This window comes from Hylaeus volcanicus, chromosome 5, assembly GCF_026283585.1.
Source record: "Hylaeus volcanicus isolate JK05 chromosome 5, UHH_iyHylVolc1.0_haploid, whole genome shotgun sequence".
NCBI lineage: Eukaryota > Metazoa > Arthropoda > Insecta > Hymenoptera > Colletidae > Hylaeus > Hylaeus volcanicus.
Genome location: NC_071980.1, coordinates 26207275 through 26232526, shown reverse-complemented (window position 1 = coordinate 26232526; position 25252 = coordinate 26207275). Strand labels below are relative to the sequence as shown.

The following is a 25252-nucleotide window of genomic DNA, read 5'->3' as shown; positions in this document are numbered from 1 at the left end:
GTCTTACGTCCTTCTAGAGTCCTTTTATTTCCTGCAAAGTCCTATTTCTTACATCGAAAAGAAATATTTCCGATCAAGCGATCAAGCTTCAAGTGAACATAGTTGTTACTGTAGCCGCTAGATGGCACAGCTAGTATAAAATTACCAACATCCTAACACATAGCAACAACTCTAATTTTGATACGTACCCGAGATTCCTCGTGCTACCTCTTCGCATATCATGTTCTCCTAATACCAGGAGTAAAAATCCGACATTTCCCATCACAATTTTGAGCGGGGCGATTTGCAACATTGTTGAACTTGACGCTGCTCAAAATCAACAAAGTTGCAACTCAGAAGTTCGGCAAAAGGTGACAAAATCCGAAAAATCGACTTGCAACATTGTTGAAATTTCGAGAAGAGCGATTTGCAACATTGTTGATTTGCAACCTTGTTCAAGTTTCGAGGAGCGATTTGCAACATTGTTGACTTTGCAACTTTGTTCAAGTTTCGAGGGGCGATTTGCAACATTGTTGACTTTGCAATTTTGTTCAAGTTTCGAGGGGCGATTTGCAACATTGTTGACTTTGCGACATTATTCAAGTTTGAGAGGAGCGATTTGCAACATTGTTGAAATTTCGAGAGGAGTGATTTGCAGCATCGTTGGCTTTGCAACATTGTTGAAGTTTCGAGAGGGACGATTTGCAACATTGTTGAATCTCGATACTTACCTCTTGTATCAGGAGAATGTGATGAGCAAAGTGGTATCATAATTTTTATTCGCGAAACTTTCCTTTTGTATCAGGAGATCATGATATTCGAAGAGGTGGAATAAGTTTTAATTTTAGCTCGAAACTTACCTTTGGTATCTGGATCACTTTAACAAAGAGGAGAGGTACCAGAGGAAGGAGGGAAATTAAGGGATATGTGCTATGAATTGAATAGAAGTGAAGGGAACTGTCGGAAGTTGTTAGGAGATCTTAGAGAGTGATGGGAGTCGTTCTAGAATTTTGGGAGATGTTAGAGGTTCGTCGGTTCGGTTGTACCTCGTAGGCGCAGGTGTGACCCTGGTATGCGGCAACCTATACTAGCCTGCTTGTACGACCGGTTGTCACGTCGTAGGCGCAGGTGTGACCCTGGTATGCGGCAACCTATACTAGCCTGCTTGTACGACCGGTTGTCACGTCGTAGGCGCAAAGGTGCCCCTAGTATGCGGCAACCTATACTAGCCTGCTTGTACGACCGGTTGTCACGTCGTAGGCGCAGAGGTGCCCCTAGTATGCGGCATCTTATACTAGCCTGTTCGTCGGTGCGGTTGCCATCTCGTAGGCGCAAGGATGCCCCTTTTATGCAGCAACCCATGCTAGCCAGTATGTCGGTTCGGTTGTTATCTCGTAGGCGGCATCCCTTACTAACTGTTTTGTTAGGTCGGTTGTCACCTCGAAGTTGCCGCGTGCTTGATTTCACAACTACTGTGATGTATATAATAATACTTGAAGAACTAATTGCAACTGTAATTGTATCAATTACTAGTTTTTTTTTTTATTAAAAGTCATAATCAAATAATAATTTAAGAATTTTATCCTAGAAAGTATATCGTTATTAATACTTTCTGAGTTGAGTTTTGTTTTGACTTATACAGTTGGGAAAGAATCATCATGGTGGCCGTTACGTTGTTATGACAAGGGATACGTCAAACTAGTAATATTTTTTAGAAGAAATCGGAGGGGTGCTTATTGTGTCATTTTACTTTGTTCTTATATTTAATAATTGGTTTTTGGATCGCTTCATGTACACACAGACAAAAATGCCAGTGCAAAAGGATTCTAATATTGTGAAAATCGCTGTCCAAATGACGGATCAAGTACCACAACTCATTGAATTTAATCAAAAGCATCCGCTAACTGGAATTATTCAGGTACTTGGAGAATCGCACCGTTATATATTTGTTTTGACATTGTTTTAGTACAATTGTTTGACGTTAAAAATATTGAAGTTATAACTTATGAATATATTTAGAAAACTTAAATGGAAATTTTTATTAGGAACTGTGCAATGGATGGGGTCTCGTTGATCCTGAGTCGTATTCATTACAATTCTCTGAGAGTAATAATCAAAATTACATCACAGAAAAGAATCGGAATGAAGTGAAGAATGGCAGTATTTTAAGATTGGAGTTTTCCCCTTCTAAAACAGCTAGTGATATTCTGTCTAAACTCAACAATGGAACTACGGAGGAAAAGACTGGGGCTCTGCAAAAGCTGAGTACACTTAGTACAGACATGACATTTGCATTAGAATTTATTAACAAACAAGGATTAGCTTTGATTGTATCACAGGTATTCAATGCCTTGATAAACCATTCGTTATGATTGCTTCATGTTATTGTCTTCTGAATTTAAAATATTTCTCATAGGTAGAAGGAGAAAAATATAAAGGTAATGCACTCGCGCATTCACTTCAATCATTTGTAGAACTCATGGATCATGGAATTGTTTCGTGGGATATATTAGAAACACCTTTTATTAATAAAGTAGCTAGTTATGTAAACAATCCAGCTGTAACCCAAGACACTAGTATTATTGAAGCTTCGCTTAGCATCCTTGAAAATATAGTACTGAATTCTTCTGGAAAGTATGGACAAGTGGAAAAAGAAGTGACTTTTCCCAATCTAGTGATGCATCTACAAAGTATGCGTCCACAAATACAACAAAATGCAATAGCTCTGATAAATGCCTTATTTGTTAAGGCTGATGTATCTAAGCGTAGATCCGTCGCTGCTGCTCTTCAATCTAAACAAGTTAGAAATGTGTTCTTGACAAACATCATACAGTCTACTGGTCAGGTACATGGTATATTTAAGTATTCTCATTTATTACGAGACAATGTTCACGTAAATTTATTACAAAGCTTCTTCTTTACCTAGGTTGGTGCAGAAATGGCACATCAATTATATGTATTGCAAACGTTAATGTTAGGTTTATGGGAACAACGAATGATGACAAAGATGGATCCTCAAGATCAAGAGGCCCATGATAATATTAAAGAGCTTCGAAAAATTGCTTTCGATACCGAAGGGATAGTTGGTGGAGATGTAACCGCTCGTAAACAAGGCCTTTATGCCAAGGATTATAAAAAATTGGGATTTAAATATGACATTAATCCTGCTCTTGATTTTACGGAAACGCCTCCGGGAATGCTTGCTCTAGACTGTATGGTTTACTTTGCACGTAATCATACCGAAGCTTATACTAAAGTCGTTCTAGAGAATTCTTGTAGGGCGGATGAACACGAGTGTCCTTTCGGTAGGACGAGTGTGGAACTGGTTAAGCTGCTTTGCGAAGTACGTGTTAAAAATTATTTTAATATATATAATAATTTAAATGAGTTAGATTTATTATTAATTTTAATTAGGTATTACGGATTGGAGAAGCGCCTAGCGAGCAAGGTCAATCGTATCATCCAATGTTCTTTACGCATGATCATCCATTTGAAGAATTTTATTGCGTGTGCATAGTGCTATTAAACAAAACTTGGAAGGAGATGAGAGCCACGACTGAAGATTTTGTGAAAGTATTTTCCGTTGTTAGAGAACAAATCACTAGAGCGCTTCAATGCAAGCCTACAGGACTGGATAAATTTAAAAATAAGCTACAACAATTAACGTATTCGACAATTACTAATCTTTGGCAACAAGAACGAACTAGTAGGGAAGAGTGGGAAAGTCATGCAACACCAATTGTTGAACTTAGAGAACAAATTACACCCGAAATTCTAGAACTCATTCAACAACAACGTTTAGGTTTTTTGGTAGAAGGCACTAGATTTATGAAGTACAGTGCTAGAGGACAGGTATCTATCTTTTTTCTTACAAAAAATTAATTAAATGGTACATGCGCGAGAATTTATAACAAAACTGTAATTTACGCAGAGAATCAAGGATAAATTTTGGTATGTTCGACTTTCACCCAATCGCAAAGTATTTCATTACGGAGACTGTGACGAAAAATCAGTGCCAACAATTGACGAGCTCTCTACAAAGTTGGCTGTTGTTGAAATTCGAGGTTTATTGACCGGTAGAGATTGTCCGCATATGAAAGATTTACAAAGACGGAAAACCACACATCAATTGGCTTTTTCTTTAATTTTGGATTCTATAGAAGTTTCAAGTCTAGATTTTGTTGCCCCTGAAGAAAAAGTTTTCGATTACTGGACTGATGGCATTAATGCTCTACTTGGTATGTAGCGGTTAATATATATATATGTAATGTGTAACTTTTTTAATAGATTCAGAAAGACAAAAATTTTTTTACAGGCAATAGGATGACCAGTAAAGAAGCAGAGAATGATTTAGAAACCTTACTATCAATGGACATTAAATTAAGACTTTTAGATGCGGAAGGAATTGATATTCCTCAAAATCCGCCTGTTATTCCTGACCCGCCACCGAATTATGACTTTTGTTACGAGTTGAAGTAAAAATGTAATTTACATTCAATGATCGCCATGACAATTTTACGCTGGCGCGATTCAATTATTTCTAAAAATTAGGGCTTTAATATTTTATCCTAGATCACAATTTTTATACAAACGAATCATTCGTAGCATTTCCATTTGTATTGCCTCTATACAAGTATTTTAATTAGGAGACGCAGTATATTTTACCAAAGACATATTTTACATTTTACATATACCAATTATATATACCATTTTTAAATGTATTTGTATATATCAATTTGATACTTGTGTAACGATGTATTGGTTATTTTATATCGTAATAATAGAACAAATCTAAAAATTTATATTACTGTATTTAATCGACTGACTGTAATTATAATAGAACTTTGTTTAAAATAATGTTTAGCAATTCGATTTTTTAATACATATTTCGTAAATGTTGTGATATTATTAGTGTAATAAATATAGAAAATATAAATTAATAAATTATTTACTGAAACATACCTCACAAACAATACAGATAAAAAGTGATAAAATTAGAAGCTGTAACAATGTAGATCGTGTGCAGGTACGTATAGTTGCAATTATTCCGAAAAATAGCATTAGTTGCATAATTAATAATATTTTCACATTTTCTACAAGTGCAACACTGCTGTAAAATAGTGATCAGAATATCTTACATGATATCCTCTGAAAGTATATGGTAACTTTGGGGATCATTTGCTTGATGATTTGGTGGGCAAAGGAAGAATTCGATAAAATTAAGGACTGGACCTCGGCTAAACGGATTCAAATATCTGCCTTTTTTGTCTCTTAAGTACGAATATCTTTTATAATTAAACATTTCGTTTGTGGTCAAATTCATACAAGCATGTAATACCTGTGAAATAAATGCGGATTATTATAAATCTAGACAATTAGAGTTACATTTTATATTTACCGAAGTGCAAGTCAAAATCCATCCAAGTCCACAGAAGACCAAAGCTTCCAATACACCTAATACATATAGTAATTCAATTCCTTCGATTGCCATGCAGTAGCAAGCAAAATAAATCGAAAACGAACAGTTTATCGCTACGCACATAACAAAAAGAAAAAACCACATCCTGCAACAATAATTAATCAACGATAATTTACAATTAAACGAGTTATATACAGTATATATATATATATATATATATATATATATATATATATATATATATCGTTTACCTATTTCTTAAACCGACGCAATTATATATAAATGGACAGTGATGATCGAAATATGTAACGCATCTGTTACATATTCTGCAGTGTTTAGCTCTCAAAGGCCTGAAGCATCTACAACTGTGACACAGTCGCGATAATAATACATTCCTCTTTTTCCATTTATCAAAATATGGAATCTAAAAATGTGAAAAAGCATTTTAGTAAATATTGTAATATTTTATAATTAAACAATACTTAAATCGTAAAACAATACTTGTTTAATTGCCCTATAGTAGGTGTCACTGTTTTGTGGTACATAGCCAGGATCCCTTCTGTTTGCTACAATCCATGATATCCACATAACAGTATTCCAATAAATAAAGCAATAGTGGCTACCACGTAAAAGGTTCCACGTTAACGGTATACACTTCAGTAAATACATTGGATATCCCCATAATAGAACAGATATCATAAATAATAATATAGGACCTTTACTATTTCCAGCTCCGCCGAATAACAGTGCCCTTTAAATCAAATAACGAATGTTAATATTAATGTATTAACGCAAGATAATAATATATATAATAATCGATAATAATTCAAGAAAGATGAAAATAATACGAACCAAAGTTCGTTGATGGGTGGAATCCATCTAGCTCTTCGTTTTTGTTCAGCTTGCAATATTCTTACAATTTCCGAATGTCTATGACTCTTTGCTAACTGCAACGGTGTTTTACCATTTTTGTCGCGTGGTTCCAATTCGATTTTACTTTTCTCACATAATATTTTCACGCAACTGACGTTGCCGGAAAGGCATGCTAAATGTAACGGTGTTGATCCAAAATAATCAGGCTTCTGCAGGTCTACTCCACTGTACATAAGTAATCTTATTAACTCTGCGTGGCCTTTGTACGCAGCCCAATGAAGAGCAGTGTCGCCGTTTATGTCTGTTAAATGTCCCAATGCACCAGATCCTAATAAAAATGCCGCAGTTGCAAATTTTTCAAACATACAAGCAGTCATCAGAGGCGTTAATCCTTTAAAGTCTGCCGCGTTAACGGCGACTCCTGCCTAAAAAGAAAAAAAAAAAAATAAGTAAAAACTATACAAAATTTTGATTAACCAAAATTACGGTATCGCGTTCGATATTTTTATTAACTTGCATACCTTTAATAATAATTGAACTATCGCGCTATGACCCTTTCGACAAGCCCAATGTATCGGCCTTGGTCCTTGCGTTCCGAGACAAGAAAGATCGACCGGTCCGTTTCGTTCTATCAAATATCTCATTACCTGTTGAAGGATAAAAGATTTTAGTTTGAAACAAAGGAAATATTTAATATTTAGAAACTAACTTCGATGTTTCCGTCCAAAGCAGCCCAATGGGCAGGTGTATATCCCCATTCATCTCTCGCGCTTAATACACTTAAACCATTCTTTTCTACCAGTTCATCGACGGCTCCAATTTCGCTACGAACATGTTTAAATTAGTACCATAATTAAATAATAATTAAATAAACTTTAACAAAAACGAATTAGTAGCAACTAATTTCGTTAATTATAAAGTACGTAGTCTAACCCAGATCTAAGTAATTCGAAAATTCTTTTTGTTTCGTCGGATGGTGTTTGACCTGGAGCATGTTCATCCGCATAAATGTTGTCATCGGGGCCGTTTCTTGTCTGTAAATCGTTGCCCTTAGCAGAACCATGACTCGGATGGGTAGTGCTAGAAATTGGAGTGTTTGGTAGATGCCCGACCATGTCGGGGTCGGGACTTAGCTCCCATACAGATCTTGCTGCACCAGGCCCTGTTACAGGGCTCACCGGATACACCTAAAATTAATTCATTTTTGTCAGACATTTTTTCAACAACATACACACAATCGGTCTCACAATTATACGTTTACTATTCAAGAAAACATTTGCATCTATTAATTTTGCCGTATTATCATAAACTCTTTTTTCATTATGCAATTCAAAAATGATTTTATACCGACCCATCTTCATCCAACTTTTCAGTTTAAATTAATTTGGTTAATTCGCTTCTTCTATAACGAGGGATTGACTTTTAAAACTTGGCACGCGTATCTTTCACTTCACAGATTTGAAATTATTCTCAAGTATCGTGCATAAAAATACTAGAGTTTTTTTACACGTTACAAATTTAAAACTTGGCGGTAGTTTCAAAAACGGCATTTCCGCGTTTCTGTAACTTGTTACATTGCGACTGGTATAAAATAAAACCTAAACTTCTAATTGAGTTACAATCACGTGTATTATGTTTGTATACAAGAAAAATGTTTAGTTCACCTTACAAAGCGTTGCGAGTTCCGTATTTACACGTTCGTGTTCGGAAGGTGTCCTGAAGGATGCGCCCTGTGTAGAGGTTGTCCCACCATCCGGAACGGTTAGTCACAAGGAAACATTTGGTCCAACCATGTTTTCCAATTCTCGTCTTGCCACGCACTTTTTCCTTCACTGCGAATAAGTCTTTGAACAAATAGCCCCGTTACAAGGGAACGATGCGACGAGTCACAGAAAGCAACGTCCGCATTTCCGACTATCGTTGTTTGACATTGCGCATTCGAATCAATACCGTGGTTGAACGAACGCCTGCGTACTAAAATCACGCCAAATGCAAAACTGTTACGGTTATCCTTGTTACAATTTCAATGAAAACATACGCTACTGTATTTTATTCGAGGAAAATATGAATGCAAATATTTTAAGAATTATTATAATTCATATCATAAGGTGTAAGGAAAATCTAACGTAAACTTAAACCACAAGATTACTGAACTGGTATCCTGATCCTAGACAGTCGGTAACAGAGGTGTACACCGCGGGTAAATTCCCATTTTTTCTTTTCCCTTCGTGGTGAAATTCCATTTCGTCTCACCCTTCTTCTTAGAACGTTTCTCTTTAATTTCCCATTATATTCTGGTACCTTTCCCTTTAATTTCCCTTCATTTCATGGTTCATTTGTCATAGATGAAAGAAATAGCTACAAAAATCATAGATGTTTTGACGTAAGTGTAGAGAGTGGTGGAGAATACATTTAGCACTTTAATTATAAATTGTAAGTTTACATTGTGTCGAACAAAGTATGTAATAATTTATGCCTGCAGTTTGTGGCTACTCATTTTTAAACTAGATCTGATAAATTTTTACCTACTTACTTATTTCGTTTTATTTACCGTGCGTTAATGTTTTAATGCAATCTATTCACTTATCTACGCATGATAAATGCTTTTAGCCGAAGTTGGTGACTCCATCTAGCAGCGAAAGTATGAATTTTTTTTTTTTTGTGACAAACTTGGACGTTTTGTCGCCGAGAGCGCTAGTTATCATTTATGATTAGTTCACCTATTCACCGCGAGATGGCAACCCATTTCGGCGCGTTTTCTTAAAAAAAAATTTGTATGTATATTCCATTTGTATGATTCAAAGAACATACCCTTAATGATAACCTTCTTGCAATATAACATAGCGAGATATTTCGTTATGAATTAATGTATATAATATTAAAAAATAAATTCATCGTAAACCTATATCCAAAGCGGCATTTTACATGTATCACTTTAAAGTAAACGATTCAAGTTATAATTTTATTCATATATATGTAGCGGATAATTATAAATATTGTAATGAAATTAGACAAGTATTGTTGTTCCTCAGCAATCAAGTTCTAATAATATGTAATAATTGCGAATTAAATTTCTTATCTAATTATATTCTATCTTATGTTCACTTACCTTAAAATTTGTAATGGTTATTCGTGCATATTGTTAATAACTTTTAATTATTTAACAAGGGAACTAAGAAAAAAAGAGATATGTATGGATGTAAAAGATTCTAGAACCTACAACGAAACTTTCAAATGCAAGTTTGTAATTTTATGAATGTATAGAAATTCTCGAACTTGTGTGTCAGTTCCATCATTAATAATAAAAGAAAATACAATAACAGTGTTCTAATTATTTTGTATATAACTAATTCTAATGATTATATTAAAATTATTTGTCGTTCTATAGATACTGGTGACCTTGCTATAAGGATTTTATTCGTATATCGTTTGCAACAGTTTTATTTGCAAAATATATTTCCTTCAGAATGATCCACAGGAAAAATGATCCAAAAACGGTACCACCGTTCAATATTTTATGACTTTTTTATTGAATGTTTCTAACTGTCATCGAGAAACAATGTGGTGTCTGTCATACATATTATAAACTGGTCTTTGTATATTAAAATTTTTTACGCGAATGTAACCAATGATATTTGTTTTTCTTTCTCCGTAATGCGCACTTTTTTTATTACTTTACACAAGCCTGTACCAATCACTTATGGCGACCATGATAAATGCGACGACAATCATTTCGTGTATCGATTAATGAAATATTGTTACTTATCTATGAGGCTGATATGATCTATGAACAGTTTTTGGGTAGTAATTTTAAGTAAATTTATAAAAGCTTTATCAGTATAAAAATGCTGTTTCAGGGGAAAAAAGAATCTAATCATTCGGTTTACTGGATTCGAACTTGAATTCAGAACATAATCATTGGTGCCCTATTGTAATCGCTCGTCACTTTTAAGTTACTAATCCGTAATTATAATTGCTATTGCCTGTTATAATTGGCTTGAAGTAATTCCTCTGGAAATAAAAGATTCCAGGTTCAAATCCTCGTCCAGTAAAATGTATGACAATATCTTTTTCTGCAATACATTGTGCTCGTGATTGTAAACTAAGTTTATTCGGTTATTCGATATTTTCAATTTTGATTATTTTTAATAACGTTTCAGATGGTAACCACATTTTTATATTTACAAAACTATACCAAAACAATCGTCGGATACTCGGAATACACGAAATATTTAATCGATATTTAAAATTGCCGAAATTTGATTGATTTAGACAAATCTTTTTATTTGTTTACAATTAAAATTTGGTCCATGTCCACTTTAGTGAAAAATTAAATTTTACAATTATCTAAAACTCATATCGAAGTAACAGCAAAATGAAAATATCGATTATCCGTGAATGCTTATTATTTACTTAAACACTCTGCGCTTTATTTGATCCATCGAATATGTTAAATTTGCCATAAGTAGGTACAGATGTGTCACGTTACATGAAAATATTTAATTTTCTTAGTGCAGCTCCTTCAGGCCTTGGACAAGACAACACACACAACCTTTTATCATTTAAGTGTTCAATGGCGCACTGTAGGATCAAATCATAGGCCTCCTAACAATAGATAAATAGGTATATAATCATGAAGTTGTAGAGATTCATAATAATCTGAATTACTATTGAGTTAGTATTAATATTGATCAAAAACACATTTTTTAGAAATATCGTGATATTCATTGTGTAATATATTTTACATCGTTTGTATTATTCGTTAATGAAATCATTATTATTTTTTTGTTTACAAAAATTACACGTGTCATCGTTTTTCCAGTATAAAAATTCTGCATGGTTAATAAAATAAACGTGGTTTATTTTGTAAAGTATTTTATATAATTTAACTGTCAAATATTAATCGGTATTGATAGTAGTAGATTTGGTATTTAGTATTCTTACTTATTTGAAACACTTTAACTTTGTAATTTACGTAAGGGTGTTCTCGAAGAAATTATACACTCGCGCAATTATAACAGATATTCATAAAACTCTACAACTTGTAAACCAAGACCGTGTATTGTGTATTTTTAGGATATTATTAGGTAGGTATAGGTAGACATTGCCTATGTACAATCGCAACGATGTTGCACGGGCCTACTTCCTGGCAATCCTAAGTAAAGCTTACAGTTTGAATAAACTTTTTTTTTAGATAATTATGTCTTTAATAAGTAAGTAATAATTCTATTAGAAATAACAGCGCAATATCTGAACTGTTATTATCCTGCAGCCATTTACATATTACACTTTCTAGTTTAAAGTATTCTCATACAACGCCTGTATGTTTTGGTTCTGAGACATAATTAAGATAATCATTTTACTATTATAACTGGCCAATAAGTATCTGCCACTTTTCTTATATTATTAATCTATTTATCATATATACAGATAATATACAGTAGTCGTGCTTAATATGTAAGTAATATTATTATCCTATTCTCAATAATGTTATAGTAGTTATACGAATAGAAACTTGACCGCATCTAATCCTTCAATGTGCGCTAGTGTTGCACGCTGGAATATAAATACATTTTAATATAAAATTTGTATAATCTACATGAATCACTTTAAGTATATCTTCTCTTTTAATCACAAAAGATATAAATGTAATAACTACTACGCAAGCAGGGGAGGCCATGGGCGGTGTCACTCTGGCAGTATATTATACAAATAATTCTGGAACGTCTGAATTTTCGTTAAACGTGAAATCACGTTGTTAAGAATTTGTGTTAATGATCACACCATTTATATTTCTTGTTTTTATCCAATGTATTTTTATTTTGTACGTTTATCGATAGAATATGGAAAATTATTTTTCTGCATACTTATTGCATGTTTATAAAATTTCTTTAATTATTTTTATACTTCAAGTATCGTGTCTCTTCACTTTTCATAGAAATAATAAATAAATCCAGTAACTTCTCTCTCGTGAATTTAATTGTTAATGATAAATTATTTATATCAAAACGTGAAAATAAACTCTATATATGTAAATGGTTTTGATGTATCTTCGGAGATTTTGTATATCAGAATAAATATTTATTCATACTATTTAGATGTTAGCGTTTTGAGAAAATCTCAAAATTGATCCTTACAAATTTCTGTTTTATTTCGATGAGCAGCACAATTTTCTACAAATTTTTTAGCAATATATTTGTATGGAGCATTGCTACACATGATTATAATCGTTTGCACACCATTGCAAACGATTCAAAAACTCAGAAGATACATCATATGAAATATTACGTAGTCTCCAGTGTGAAGCCCGATATGCCCTCGATTATTCTTTTTTTCATCTGTTGTTACTAATCATCTAAAGGAAAGGAACACTATATGCGCTATATCCATCAATAAGCAGGGTGATTCACAACAGATGAACGCCTTACCTATTTTCGATTAAAACTTATTTACAAAAGTTACTGTACAGTAGTAATTCTGTTGTGATGTAGGTCCATCATAGCCATGAATGCGAGTAGACCGGTATTGAGGTAAAGATCATATTGCAGCAAGAATTTCAAAGTGAAGCCTTTGAAGTAGCACAGCACATTTTGTCAAGCAAATATTCCAAAATCATAAATCCATTAAGAACGCTTACATTTCGAAGGTACACTAAAAACGATCAGGGTTTCTAAAATTATCTCGGTATTGTGCAGATATTGGACTCGAGGCCCGTATTTTCAATGTAAAATCCTATAAATGTGCTATACGATTTTGTAAAATTCATTAACCAAAACGGTATTAGGTTATCTATCGCGTAACATTAATTTCTCTATCGTCGTCGACACCTTGCAGCACGTTCTTCGAATATTGTCCACGTAAAAACCCATTACGGAATGAAGAAATGGTTAAATGGTAATGGCGTATAAAATATATGTAAGTTTCGTCGATCGTATCGCACATTTACTGTATCAAACAAATATCTTCGTAGTATTAATCTGTATGTAAAACTCTTCATGGAAAAGATTGCTCTACGTTCGATATTAAAAAATTCGTATTTACCTTCATTCGAACACAATTAATATAATTGTGGTACCCGGTGATCAGTTCTGGAACATATGCCCGGCACAATGTTATAACGCATCTCTATTGGAAATCAGATTCCCAATATCAAGGACTAAACATAATATCCGTGCAATAACATCTTTACAAACAAGCACGCTACGTGGTGCTTCGTTCCGCTATTAATTAAAAGTCATCGTTTTTTTTTTTAAATCTAGTAATATGTCCTAACTTCGTCAATAGGAATATTATAATTAGAGCTAAGATTGTTTGTACCATTGAATTAGGTGAAAGCACCCACAGTGACCCCAATACGTTTTGAAATCCCTCGCTACAAGTATTTTCGTTCAATTAGAAACATATTTGTAGTAAGATGCAAACCTGTCGATCGCTTTTCTTTCTTAACGTCAGGGTCGCGATTTGATTATTCCTCTAAAAGACGTCCGCCATCTTTTACTCGAAGAGTGCCAATATATCATCGCTCGATGAGGGGTTACCACTGCTAGCGCCGCTGCTGGGAGGCGTATTCAGATCTGGTGGATCTAGATACGAAAGTAGCTCCATTGGATCCACAACATTGTCTGGCAAGAGCTGTAACATATAATAAATCTTTTTTTTTAATTTTATGTATTTATTGTCCATATTAGTAACGTAGAATTGTAGTTTAAATCCAAGTTAATTCTCAATTTACAATCTATTATAAACAAAAAGATGCTACCGTGTACAAGTATTATAACTGAATAAACTGTAAGATTTCATGAAATGTATATTGATTGGATACTCACATTCAATGCTTCCTGACCTGTACCCTCGCCATCTATTACTGCAGCTGGATCGAAATTTAAGTCTGATGGTATATCCGCAGAATCGTTATTTATGTTTGTACTCGTACTACCAGATGTGTTGTGATTTCCTGTAGATTCCTGAGATGCAGGAGGAACACTTGGCGGACCGCTGTTTCCGCCACCTGGTGTGTGAGGTGTGTGAGGAGTGTGAGGTGTATGCGGTGTATGGGGCATCTGTAACATACATAGAAAAAAAATGTTACTCTATTTATCTCAAGTAATTGTTTATTTGACTATTTTAATATAAATTTTTATTTTTTTGAACAAGTATCGAGCTTCCGAACATTTATCAACAAGTGCAACACTGAGCTTTCAATTTACCTGATCGTTGAGTGATTTCTCCATAGCATTGAGAGGATCCAGAGAGTTCACCGATTCGTTTAAGTGCGAAAGAGGCCCTGTTCCGTTAGTGTAATCATTGTTCGTGTTTGTATTCGTTCCGGAATTAATATCGAAGGATCCTCCCGACGAATTCCGATGATTAATGTTATTATTTCCGTACGTAGACGATGGATTATTCATCATAGAGCCGCTTACAATGCTGCTCATGTCAGGCGGTATGTATGGGCTCATTGCCTGATTCATGTCCCAATTATTCATAGTGGGCATATTCATACTTCCAGGTGACATTGCCTTGGTCATTCTCTTGCAGTCGCTTTCTTCCTCGGATTTAATACCGGTTAAATTCTTCGCTGGCTTCCAATTCGCGACTGAGTCTATCGTGACCTCCTCGACCTCTGCAGTGTTCAAAGTGTTCAAAATGCCCCACATATATTGGTCGACCTCTAAACCTTCCAATTGTGCAGGTTTCCTATAAAAAGTGCACATCAAATTAACTCAATGTATCGATGAACATATTCAAGGTTTATTAGTTGCTTGTAAACTGACACAAAAATTACTTACGAGCAAACTGGACATCTCCAAGATCCTTTCTCACAATTTAACTGTAGATACGACTCTAAATCGAAGCACTGTATGTGCTTACAGTCGTGTCCCCTTGCTGGCAGTGTAATGCGTTTAAAAGTGATAGGACATTTTAGGGATACCTGTAACAGAGAATGATTTGTACTTAAAAAAATCTATTCGAAAAATAGACACATGGTCTAGCGGTTGGTACCATTATCAAAAACTCTCTTCACCTTAAGTGCTGTTTGTTCTATGACATCCTTCTCCGACTGTATGCCATTATTGGAAATCGTATTACTGAAATTCCGTTTGATCTTGGTTATACAGTGCTCTGCCGTAAGTAGCCTTTTACGCAACAATCCATGAAGTACGCTTCGTACGCTTGGTCGATGGACTAATTGCAGCACGAATAAATGCGACTGTAAAAGACAAAACAAAAATAACCACGTCTATATTAATATACAGAAAATTTTCTGAAAGAAAAATAGTTCAGTTCTCTAACAAAGTTGAACTGTTTATATCAAGGATCTCTGTTGGAACATCCTAGTTACTTGTTATTTTGAATTCTCTTGCTTTGGAAAACGCTACTCTAGAGTTGCAAACAAATATTACTATCGTGTTCGTGATTTAGTAATAAAAACTTACGCAACAACAAGCTGACACGGTGATCTGTATCGTGTTCCTTCCTGGTTGACACACATCCTTCAGGTATAAGGGCTTGTGAAACGTTTTATTCTCACCGCGATCGATAACCAGCGGAGTAGCGTTCACAGAGACTTGCACGCTCGCTGGCCAATTTGTGTTCATTTGCCTGTCTTCGTGGTGGAAACACTTAAGCTGCAGTTCCAGGTCGGACCGCCACATTAACGTTTGATGCACCGTGGACTTGAGTTGGAACACGTGGTTGCTTACAGCCAGATTATGTTCTAAGCGGAAGGGTGCAAGAATGATGCCATCCCTCACAGGGAATGTTAATCTCAACTCATCGTCCTCTGTAAATAACAATAGAACAGTGTTAAGTCGATGCGCAGTCTCAGTATCTCTATTATGCTTTAACATATAAGATTGGCTGTTATTAACCATTAGGCTCTGAACGGATACTATCGACTTTCTATTATAAAAAGACAGGGTTTGAGCATTTACAAATTTTCAATTAACGTAACAATGGTCAGAACATAGAAGTGAAATTATGCGATAGTGCAGCTCAGCCTTGGCAACCCATCGAATTCCAAACATACTTACTTTGAATATTAACAGCCGACTTCATCTCGTTAAAGTTTGGCTTGATGTCTGGATTGGGACTGATGTAGGGGGGCATGCTGGTGGCTGGAGTTAACGGGGGAGTTGGATTGCCAGGAATAGGACTGTGCTGGTAACTCAGACTCGTCGCCCCCGTTGTCCTCATCGACGCCACGTCCTGCTGATACTGGCTGGTGGTAGCAGCGGGTGCCCCGTAGGAGGACGCTCCGCCTGCGTATCCTGAGTTCGGTTGGTGACCCAGGAATTGATTGCCAACCGTGGTGGGTCCCATGCTGACCGGTATACCGTTACTACCGTAGTATTGGTTGGCCGCTGCTTGGTTGGCGGTGTTATACGACGGCGCCGTTTGCCTCATAGTGGTAGTTCGTATCATCGTGTTAGGCCCGAAACCAGCTGCGGTGGGATTCATACTCTGCATGGGCTGGTACTGAGGCTGGAAGTTCGGCCTCGCTGCCGCTGGATAGTTGGTCGGATATTGCGACGTCGACATGCTGTTGAACGCAGGCTGCATCGCGGCCGGATTTGGGCCAGCGTACGGGCTCTGTTGCCTCTTTTGCGCCATGTGCATCGCGGGGGTTGGGTAAGGCGCTAGTCTCCTTGGATATCCTTGGTGTGGCTGAGCCTGGAAAGGGAAAGACATTAGCACATCTTCCCTTGGAGTTAATTAGTGGAGAGGTGGGATGTGTTTGACGACTACATTCGTCGTGAAGAAGTGGCAGTATTTTATGTCATGACGACTATATTCGCGTGTACAAAAAAAAATATGAACAATAAATTTCTTTTCAAATGAACGATGTTCCTCTCTTTCTTTTTTTCTCATAATCAGAGCACGATTTAGTAATACTAAGGCGGAAGTGTCTAGGTAATCGAGTCAAGATCTCTCGGAGATCCCCAAGAAGCCCAAAGAGGTATCAAATGAGGATAAAGAGGAAATTCGATGATTAACGTACCTGCATGCTCATCTTGTTCATCTGCATGTTGTTAGGTCCCATCATATTGTTCATGCCCATATTGCCCATGGTGCTCATGGAGTTCATGGGGGTCATCGCGTTCATACCACTCATACCGTTCATACCTCCCATCGACATAGGATTCATCGAGTTCATGCCATTCATACTGTTCATCGAATTCATGGAATTCATAGAGTGCATCGGGCTCATCGTGCCCATGCTATTGAAATTGCTCATCCCGACTGGCCCCATTCCGGCCATTGGTCCTCTTTGGGCGTACCCTGCGTTGTACGTTTGGTGGGGTATTCCATGTTGGCTCTGCATCTGTAACCAATGCCATCATTTCGTCTCTATTTTATTCGTTTCAATCTAAGCTTACGGTATACAGAGATATGAAGCAGAGAAGTGGACGTGGAAGTGAGGATGTTTATTGAATTGTATTACTGTTAATACAGCTACCTAGATGGCAAAAATTTCTCTCTATTAATCCCATCGCAAACGCTCCCCTCTTTGACTGGAAAAGTCTTATCGATGAGTCCCTCTAATGAGTCCCTCTAATGAGTCCTCTAGTCATTTTCACCGCCCCCCACAAAATTCATTTAACGTTGTTTGGGTTAAGGGATGAGAGTGGAATATCATACCTGATTGAATTGCGAGGGGATGTCTTGGCGGTCCTGCATGGCCACCACGCTGGCAGTGGCGGTGGCCGTAGCGGTGGCAGCTGCCACCATCGCCGCGGCACTAAATGTCGAACCACCACCCCCGTTCTGGGGTGGCACCGTGCTATGATAGCCGGATGATAACACGGGCTGCACCCCGACGCCGATTGCCGCCGTTGTTGATGGTGTTCTTGTTACCAACCTCGTGGAAAACGACGACGATCGCGTGTCGCGCGGTACGAACGATTCACCGACAACCAGGGTGCTAAAACAAGAAGAAGGTTCCATTTTAACACTTGTCAGTGCCAGACATACTCGTGAAGATATTTATGAAGTTATAATTTTGTTCTTATAATAGGTTGCTTTTCAAAAGTTTCGTTCGTTTCATGAACAACTAAGCACCCATCGACTATACTTAACTAGATGGTTCTAGCGGCATCTTAAACAATTACGTAAATTAAAATTGAAGTATAATTTCGTGAAAACGTCGATCTGCTCCGATTTGAATTAATTTTTAAGATCACTTCGAGTGTCCTTTCCATCCTCATCCGTCAGAATTTGTTCCGACTGTAATGTTTGGATAATGATGAACACCTACATTAATAATACCATTCGCTACAGTCGCAGTAATCGGGCAAACATCGACGCCAAGGTGATATAGATATCGCTTTATAGGTCAGATTCGTGTTCGAACGGTTCCGTACGAGTAATCGATTGCATCGCAACGTTCTCTATTTTCTGCAGTGCAGCAATAATATACAACAGTTATTCATGACTGCTGAATTATTTGAGAAGGTCGTCAGCTTAAATCGCGCGCTACGTGGCAACTGTTCCGACCATACTCTAACCGACGATTGTTAATATTCATTGTCCAAATACCAACGTGCGCGGTCAATTTTCATTTTTAACTTGTCGACGAAATTACCCGACCCGCGATTACAACGAAATCAGCTGATTAAAATTCCTGTGAATTTCAAAGCATCGCTAGTTCGAGGGAATCGCGAACAGAAATTGGTAAAAAGCGAAAGAAAATACGCCGCAATTCCGTCGCCAACCGTGTTACACTCGTCGAGCAATCTAGAGTCGTTTCGGTCGACGCGTAAAATTCTTATCAGCGTTGTAAAAAACAAAAATAAAATAAATAAAAAATGAAAGAAACAAATAACAGACGAATACAGAGTTCCCGGACAATTTAATTAAAATTATCGACGACTCGTTAGTCCAATCGGGAGGCAATAATCCTTGGAAGATTAAAGCATTAAGTTTCTTATTATTGTTTTTCGAACTTGACGTTTATTCTGGTTGCGTTCAAAAATACTTTACCGACCAGGAGAAAAATAATTTTTGTTTGTTTTGCGAAAGTATTTCTTTGATATCTTCATCATCTGTATAGAATGTACGTGTAAGAAACTGCATACAAATTTGACAACATGGTAGGTTTAGTTAAAGTAGGTTAAAAATGGAGTAACGTGTGAAATTCATCGATTACAGTAAACTTTGCCCATCGATTTAGCCCTGAATCGATGGAACGATCGATCTACCATCGCCTTGATCGTGCCTAGAATTAAAATACCTACCAAACCCAGGAAGGAGAAGGAAGAGGAACGCTTTGTGGCGGCTTTCTATCGATATATCCAGGCTGGAATATTGTTCGTTCGAGTAGTATTCTCGTTTCTGTCCCCGTTCGAGACGCTCGTACCCCAAAAGACCGAAAGACAGACCGAACCCTGCGCCACCGTTCATATTCCCAGCTGGCCAAGGCCCCTATTGGTTTTCTGTGGGAAATGCACGTGCTCGCTATTCACACACCGTGGCTGCGCTTATAATACCGTTCTGCTACAAACACCGCTCGCTGGTGCAATTGCGTCCCATGAACCGAGCCTCTCGATCGTTTTCGACTTGTTCGACATATTTGCAGGGAAATCTCGACGACCTCCGCCATCTTCGACCCTCCCTGCAAACGGGGATCACGGGTTCGAGAGGTGAATCAACAATGAAGGAATTCATCGACACACTTGGTGCTTTTTCGCTTGTTTCTTTTTAACCTCTTCACCTTGGATGAACCTTCACTTTTCCCTCATCGGCGGGGAAACTCTCATTTTTTGGGAGGGGTGACCGAGTATTTAAACGGTTGATTTTAGTAACTTTCATAGCGAGTCGTTGTCTTATTGTCTATCTATTCACCTACTTTTATTAATATAATTTTCATGTACATATTCCTGAAGAAAGGATCTATGAATTGCTTTTGAATTCAAATTCTTAACGGTATTCTAAAATGAAAATTAGGTAAAGATTATTGTGTGATTCCGCTCGCAATGATCATTATTAAATAATTCCCAGGAATATAAATATTCAAGAAGATACCTTCTACGATTTTTAAGAAATAAAATAAAAATCTTCCCTTCGACGGTTCGCGTTGCGAAATCATTTCACTTTGGAGAACCAGGCGCCGTCTTTTAGAAAGTAGACGACTTGCTAACCGCGAGGAGTTGCATTTGAAACACGCCCATTGCGTCCCGTACAAGAACCAAAGTTGTTTATAAAGTATTTACACTGATATCACAAAGACGAGGAAGTTGAACGCTGCATAATAGACAGGCGGCATTGTACGGGAATTAAAGTTAGAGCACCGATGGGACACGAGGGGAAATTGCTCAGAAACGTGAAAGAAGTCGCGAACAAGGGTATACGATGACCATTGTTCTATGTTGTGTTCGAAACACGGCGAGAGCCACGTGAAAGAGTGCACCGCGTGTATCGTACCGTATCCTTCGCGATATCGCGTTACCACGTGCAGCAACGTCGTGATTCTTGCGCATGTTCGTGGAAATTCTATAAAACTGCGCAAAAGCAGAAGCATCTCCTTCATTTCGAACAAGTTAAGAGCTGAGCAAAACTCTATACTAATAATAATGGGAAAACAACGAAGATCTCGATGTAGAAATTTATTCGCAAGGTTTGTTTAATTAGTAACGATAATTAGAGAGATTCATCAGTGGCTACAGAAACATCTGGTTCCTTTTATTTAATAATATTTCGTATTTACTGTACTAATTTTAAGGATGCGCACATTGAGTAATTCAATGCCAATGAAAGAAAAAAAGAATGAATGGGCAGTAACAAAAATAAGTACACGTTTCATAGAGATACTGTATGTATTATTAACCTAACCTTGAAGCGTATGTTTGTTCAGGTAAGCCTTTACTAAAAGTTGTTTACCTGTTGCTCGATATTTCAAGTAGTTATTCGGATAAGAATTTTGCTCATCTCCGATTCAAATCGATTATATTCTCGCGCGCTTTCGAGCGCTAGTGCAAGTCCATCTTCGTTCGTTATAATTAGTAACAACGTTTCATCTTGGAAACAAGGATGGAAAAAGTGTTCGGAGTAGAGAAAGAAGTATAAATGTCTCGTTAATCATTTGCTAAATAATTTTTTCGGGACTCTTTTCGATCGCAAAGATCTTCAAAGTCAACGGAAGAGGGACCAAGAGGACCTCGTCTGTTCGCCAGGAGGAAGGAGAGCCTCTCGCCGAGTGTGGTGTCCTCGAGACGCGATTATGGCGCATCGAACAAAAACAAATTTCGAATAATAGCCTCTCGGTCGAATTCAATGCGTCTGTAGTAGTGGAACACGTCCTCTCGTACCGCCACAATCACGCGTATGTGCGTCTCTTGGTATATAGGGTGTCAGCAAACGGACACATTTGGACTGTAGTGATGAAGCCGTCACGAGAAACTCTTTTTAACGTACGAGCAATTCCGTCGCGTCGTTATAATTTTATTGCAAGCCTCGAAATGTATCTCTTGTATAAGCGTTGGGTCACAGAGAACACAGTGTAAAAAGCGAGTAAATAATCTTTCTTTTTTTGCCATAACGCGACAAAACCAGCTACGGACAGATTGCCAATCTTTGATCTCTCGAAGAGAGGAAACAAAGTTTGAACTACCAGATCTTGAGTTATAGCTACTTCTTGAGTCCTTTGCAGAAGTGAACTGGTTTTAAATTTACATTTATTTATTTCTAAGATACGATAATGTATTAGTTATTGACTGCACGACTTCCTTTTAGAATTTTTACAGGTATTTATATACGTAACGCTACTTATATATTTGTATGCTCGTAATAATAAGGCCCCGCTTCCTTTTTCTTCTAGCTATTTATATGTATATCGGGAGAGGGTCGACTAAATAAATCAGTTTTTTCTTCGCTCCTGCATATTAATGATGCGCTGGATACCTCCCAAGCATGTGACTGAGTTTTATTAAACATTTTTTTCTTCATTTTATTGACAATTTCAATTAGCTTCCGTTCTTCGCGTTCGATGATTCAATCGCAAACTTTACAAAGACGGATGTTAAATATCGTAGCAGAAAATTTTAAGAAACACGAATCAACAGATTCTTTTTCTAACATGTTTACAGTGACCAAGAGACGAGGCTATGAAATAATGTATTTTTCCAAGGAAGAGATGTTTGTTGATTTAGGATCCTTCGGAATATATCGTATGCGAGGCACTTCCCTTCTAAAAATTCTATAGATCTCCTCGGATAAAAACACGCGAGGCTGTTTGATACCAAAAATTCCATTTACAACAAACACTGCGAGTTCCAGGATTCTGTTATCTCGATATGGAAGTGTAAATGAATGGCGTACACGTAGTCGATTATAATTAACATTATCGCAAGATCAATAACGTGCGCGTCCGCGTGAAATTCGTAAAAAGATACACGTTCTCGCAGACAATAAACAAACGATAGTTAACGCGTCGCGATCAGGGGCGGATCCGCCATGAAATTAATAGTGGAAGCTTCACTGTTTTATTATTTGTTCATTCTTTTTATTTAGTTGCTATTCGGAAGCTTAGAAGAAAAGTTTCTTTTGCACGTGGAAATCACTGTATTTCCTCGCAGTAATAACAACAATCGTTACCCTTTCGAAAATACTCCAGAAAATAAATCGCCACCCCCAGACCAATTAACTTCCGGTGCTAATAAGTCTGCATCCAATGGCCCACGATCACGAATAATTTCTCCGGCGATCCCCTCTTAGAAATCGTCCCAGTCATCGTCCCGTATTAGATTTCCGAGACACCCTGTACATATGTATACACGTAACGTACTTACGTCCAGATATAGCACGTACGGGGAGCATTTCGAAGGTTGACGTCATCCGAGTCCCACCCCCTTTAAATTCGTGTTGAATGCAACTCTATGTGAGAAAAATACCAAAGCAAGACGAAGAGAGAAAGAGAGATAGAGAGAAATGGAGACCCATGTCGAAACGTGTATGCCTTTTCCCTTCGAGCGTCTCTGTTCGCCCTTACCCTGACCGTATATTCCATCTCCCCTTCTGTCTTCCCCTCCGAACAGAGACTGGGGGGCGGGTTAGGCCCCTTGTGTAAAGCCCGCAACGGGTTTCTATTCTCGGATGTCAATATTTCGTCAACTAGAGCCTACTCGGGCACGCAACAAAAGCCCCTAACACACAGCTTGCGCGACTGGCGTGAGAGAAAGAAAGGAAGAAAGGCTCGTCAGCAGCGTCCGTGATTCGTTCGATGGCGTGTTTAGAAGAGGATGCAACGGCGAAACGAGCCTTTCCACGGGTGCGAACCGCATCGACGCCTAGCGGGGAACCCCCCGAATACGAGGCGCGTTAAATTCCCGTTTATTAAGGGGGTGGTTCTGGTTCGAACTACTAAAAAATAGTCGATTACCTGGAATTTGTTGTTGTTGAAGTGGTAAGGAATATTGAAACTACTTATCCGCATCTTTTCCATTGAAAATTGTCTTTCGACGATTGTTAGACGACTGAGTAGCTTCGATGAAGGTTGAGACGAACCAGTCCTCATCTTTTAATAGTATTAGGTTGTCCCAAAAGTTTCTTTCGCTTTATTAATAAGTAATACACGTACGATATTTTATGTTTTATGTTTACATTACTGAATTGTGCACGATTCATTTTGCTCCATTACTGTTAAAACGTGAATATCTATGAAATTAGATTGTCTATTTATAGAAACACGACCACATCAAAATAATTGAGTGCAACTCGCGAAAGAAACTTTCGGGACAACCTAATATTTATTGAAGCGTTTCTTTTTATTCGACGTTTCTTCCACGGTGAATGTATCTCTCTCTCTCTCTCTCTCTCTCTCTCTCTCTCTCTCTCTCTCTCTCTCTCTCTCTTTTTGGTGGTGTGAACATGCGTAACCGATCTACTAGAATCCGTTAATAACGATGACGGCGCTCCTGCGACCGTACCATAAGGTTTTCTTAAAAAATGTAACCGTAAGTGGGTCAATGTCACTCTTGGAAACGCAGAAGTAGGATTCAAGGGACTACTGATTCAGCGTACAGAGAAGTACGTATACTGTTCTTGCGGAGATAACAACAACAAAAACCAAACCGGTTCTTAAACAAAAATTCTGAAAAGAATACTTTCATTTTTCTTTTCGTCGAATTAAGTATTGGTAGCGACACAACCTGACCTTCGGACGAAACGTCGAACAATTCAGTCTTGAAATCTCTCGCGATGACGATCTACCCGTGACAATATTTTATAATATTCACGTGGAAAATCAAATAATCTGCAATGTGAAACATACGAATTGCATAAATGTACTCCATTATTCTACGAACGTAGCCTACGAACAGTTCGTTACACGATATCTTTTTATATATTTTTACTTTTGAAATAAAAATAAAAGGGCTTTCTCGTATAACGAAAGAAGAAAGATACCCACGATCGATCAATGAAGGTTGAAAGGATAGAATGCTGTCGCGACTTTAATTAAAGAGCCGCGGATGAAAGAAACGAAGGCGCTAAGTTTCACTCGAATAAATTTTTTGTGCCGTTTTGGTCACGTGTGTGTACAAAGTCACGATCGTTTCGAAATCGCTCGCATATTCATGGGGACTAGCCTAAAGGCTATTTCCCCATTTATACGAAACCGAGGCGGCGACTAATACCGGTGATGCGTGTCGAGGTGGAGGCGAATAATATCGAGCGAGGAATCCTTGTACGAGATAAAATGGACCTCTCATGGTCGTCGACGTATAATAGCCGCGTTCTCCTCGCTTGGTACACCGTGAACTATCTGAACCACACTTTAACACTAAATCTACCACGACCAGTCGAATGGCTATTTTCAAATTTTCATGTATAGTTCTTACATGTAATAAATTATATACAATCGTTTCGTGTATTATTCAATTTAGAACCACGTGAAATATTTTTGAATCGAATCGAAGACAGTGTCTGTATGGCTAGTCATTTGTTACACTCCCGCGTTTGTGATTCTTCAAGGAGAAGAGAAAA

The 25252-nt window shown here is 37.3% G+C and overlaps 3 protein-coding genes across 6 annotated transcripts in view; 1 reads left to right on the top strand and 2 right to left on the bottom strand.

Annotated features, from left to right (window-relative positions):
- Nucleotides 1-1607: 1607 nt before the first annotated feature.
- Nucleotides 1608-4781, top strand: LOC128876810 (engulfment and cell motility protein 1). 2 transcript variants are annotated; one of them, XM_054123509.1, is made up of 7 exons: nucleotides 1608-1897; nucleotides 2025-2318; nucleotides 2396-2824; nucleotides 2906-3322; nucleotides 3394-3831; nucleotides 3911-4217; nucleotides 4277-4781. In XM_054123509.1, the coding sequence occupies exons 1-7, from the start codon at nucleotides 1769-1771 to the stop codon at nucleotides 4456-4458; spliced, it is 2196 nt and encodes a 731-aa protein (XP_053979484.1). In that variant the 5' UTR covers nucleotides 1608-1768; the 3' UTR covers nucleotides 4459-4781. The 2 variants fall into 2 exon arrangements, with proteins under 2 accessions (XP_053979484.1, XP_053979485.1); XM_054123510.1 differs by having other exon boundaries at nucleotides 1611-1897; nucleotides 4295-4781.
- A 128-nt stretch (nucleotides 4782-4909) lies between these two features.
- Nucleotides 4910-8221, bottom strand: LOC128876811 (uncharacterized). The gene is made up of 9 exons (XM_054123511.1): nucleotides 7936-8221; nucleotides 7205-7458; nucleotides 6981-7095; nucleotides 6793-6918; nucleotides 6251-6696; nucleotides 5900-6149; nucleotides 5650-5822; nucleotides 5378-5543; nucleotides 4910-5317 (listed from the first exon to the last, which is right to left on the bottom strand). The coding sequence occupies exons 2-9, from the start codon at nucleotides 7384-7386 to the stop codon at nucleotides 5114-5116; spliced, it is 1662 nt and encodes a 553-aa protein (XP_053979486.1). The 5' UTR covers nucleotides 7387-7458; nucleotides 7936-8221; the 3' UTR covers nucleotides 4910-5113.
- Nucleotides 8222-9777: 1556 nt separating this feature from the next.
- The window catches only part of LOC128876329 (zinc finger MIZ domain-containing protein 1), a 35900-nt gene continuing 20425 nt past the window's right edge, over nucleotides 9778-25252 (bottom strand). The window contains exons 2-11 of one of the 3 annotated variants that reach the window (XR_008457003.1): nucleotides 17915-18197; nucleotides 17274-17597; nucleotides 16306-16945; nucleotides 15709-16055; nucleotides 15297-15482; nucleotides 15061-15203; nucleotides 14479-14968; nucleotides 14098-14331; nucleotides 13694-13921; nucleotides 9778-11827 (exon numbers count right to left, since the gene is read on the bottom strand). Coding sequence is in view for 2 of the 3 variants with exons in the window: in XM_054122590.1 (XP_053978565.1) it covers nucleotides 13766-13921; nucleotides 14098-14331; nucleotides 14479-14968; nucleotides 15061-15203; nucleotides 15297-15482; nucleotides 15709-16055; nucleotides 16306-16945; nucleotides 17274-17597; nucleotides 17915-18004 (2610 nt within the window). In the remaining variant the exon portion in view is untranslated. Of the gene's footprint in view, nucleotides 13922-14097; nucleotides 14332-14478; nucleotides 14969-15060; nucleotides 15204-15296; nucleotides 15483-15708; nucleotides 16056-16305; nucleotides 16946-17273; nucleotides 17598-17914; nucleotides 18198-25252 lie in introns of all 3 variants that reach the window. The other 2 variants (XM_054122590.1, XM_054122592.1) reach the window with 2 other exon arrangements.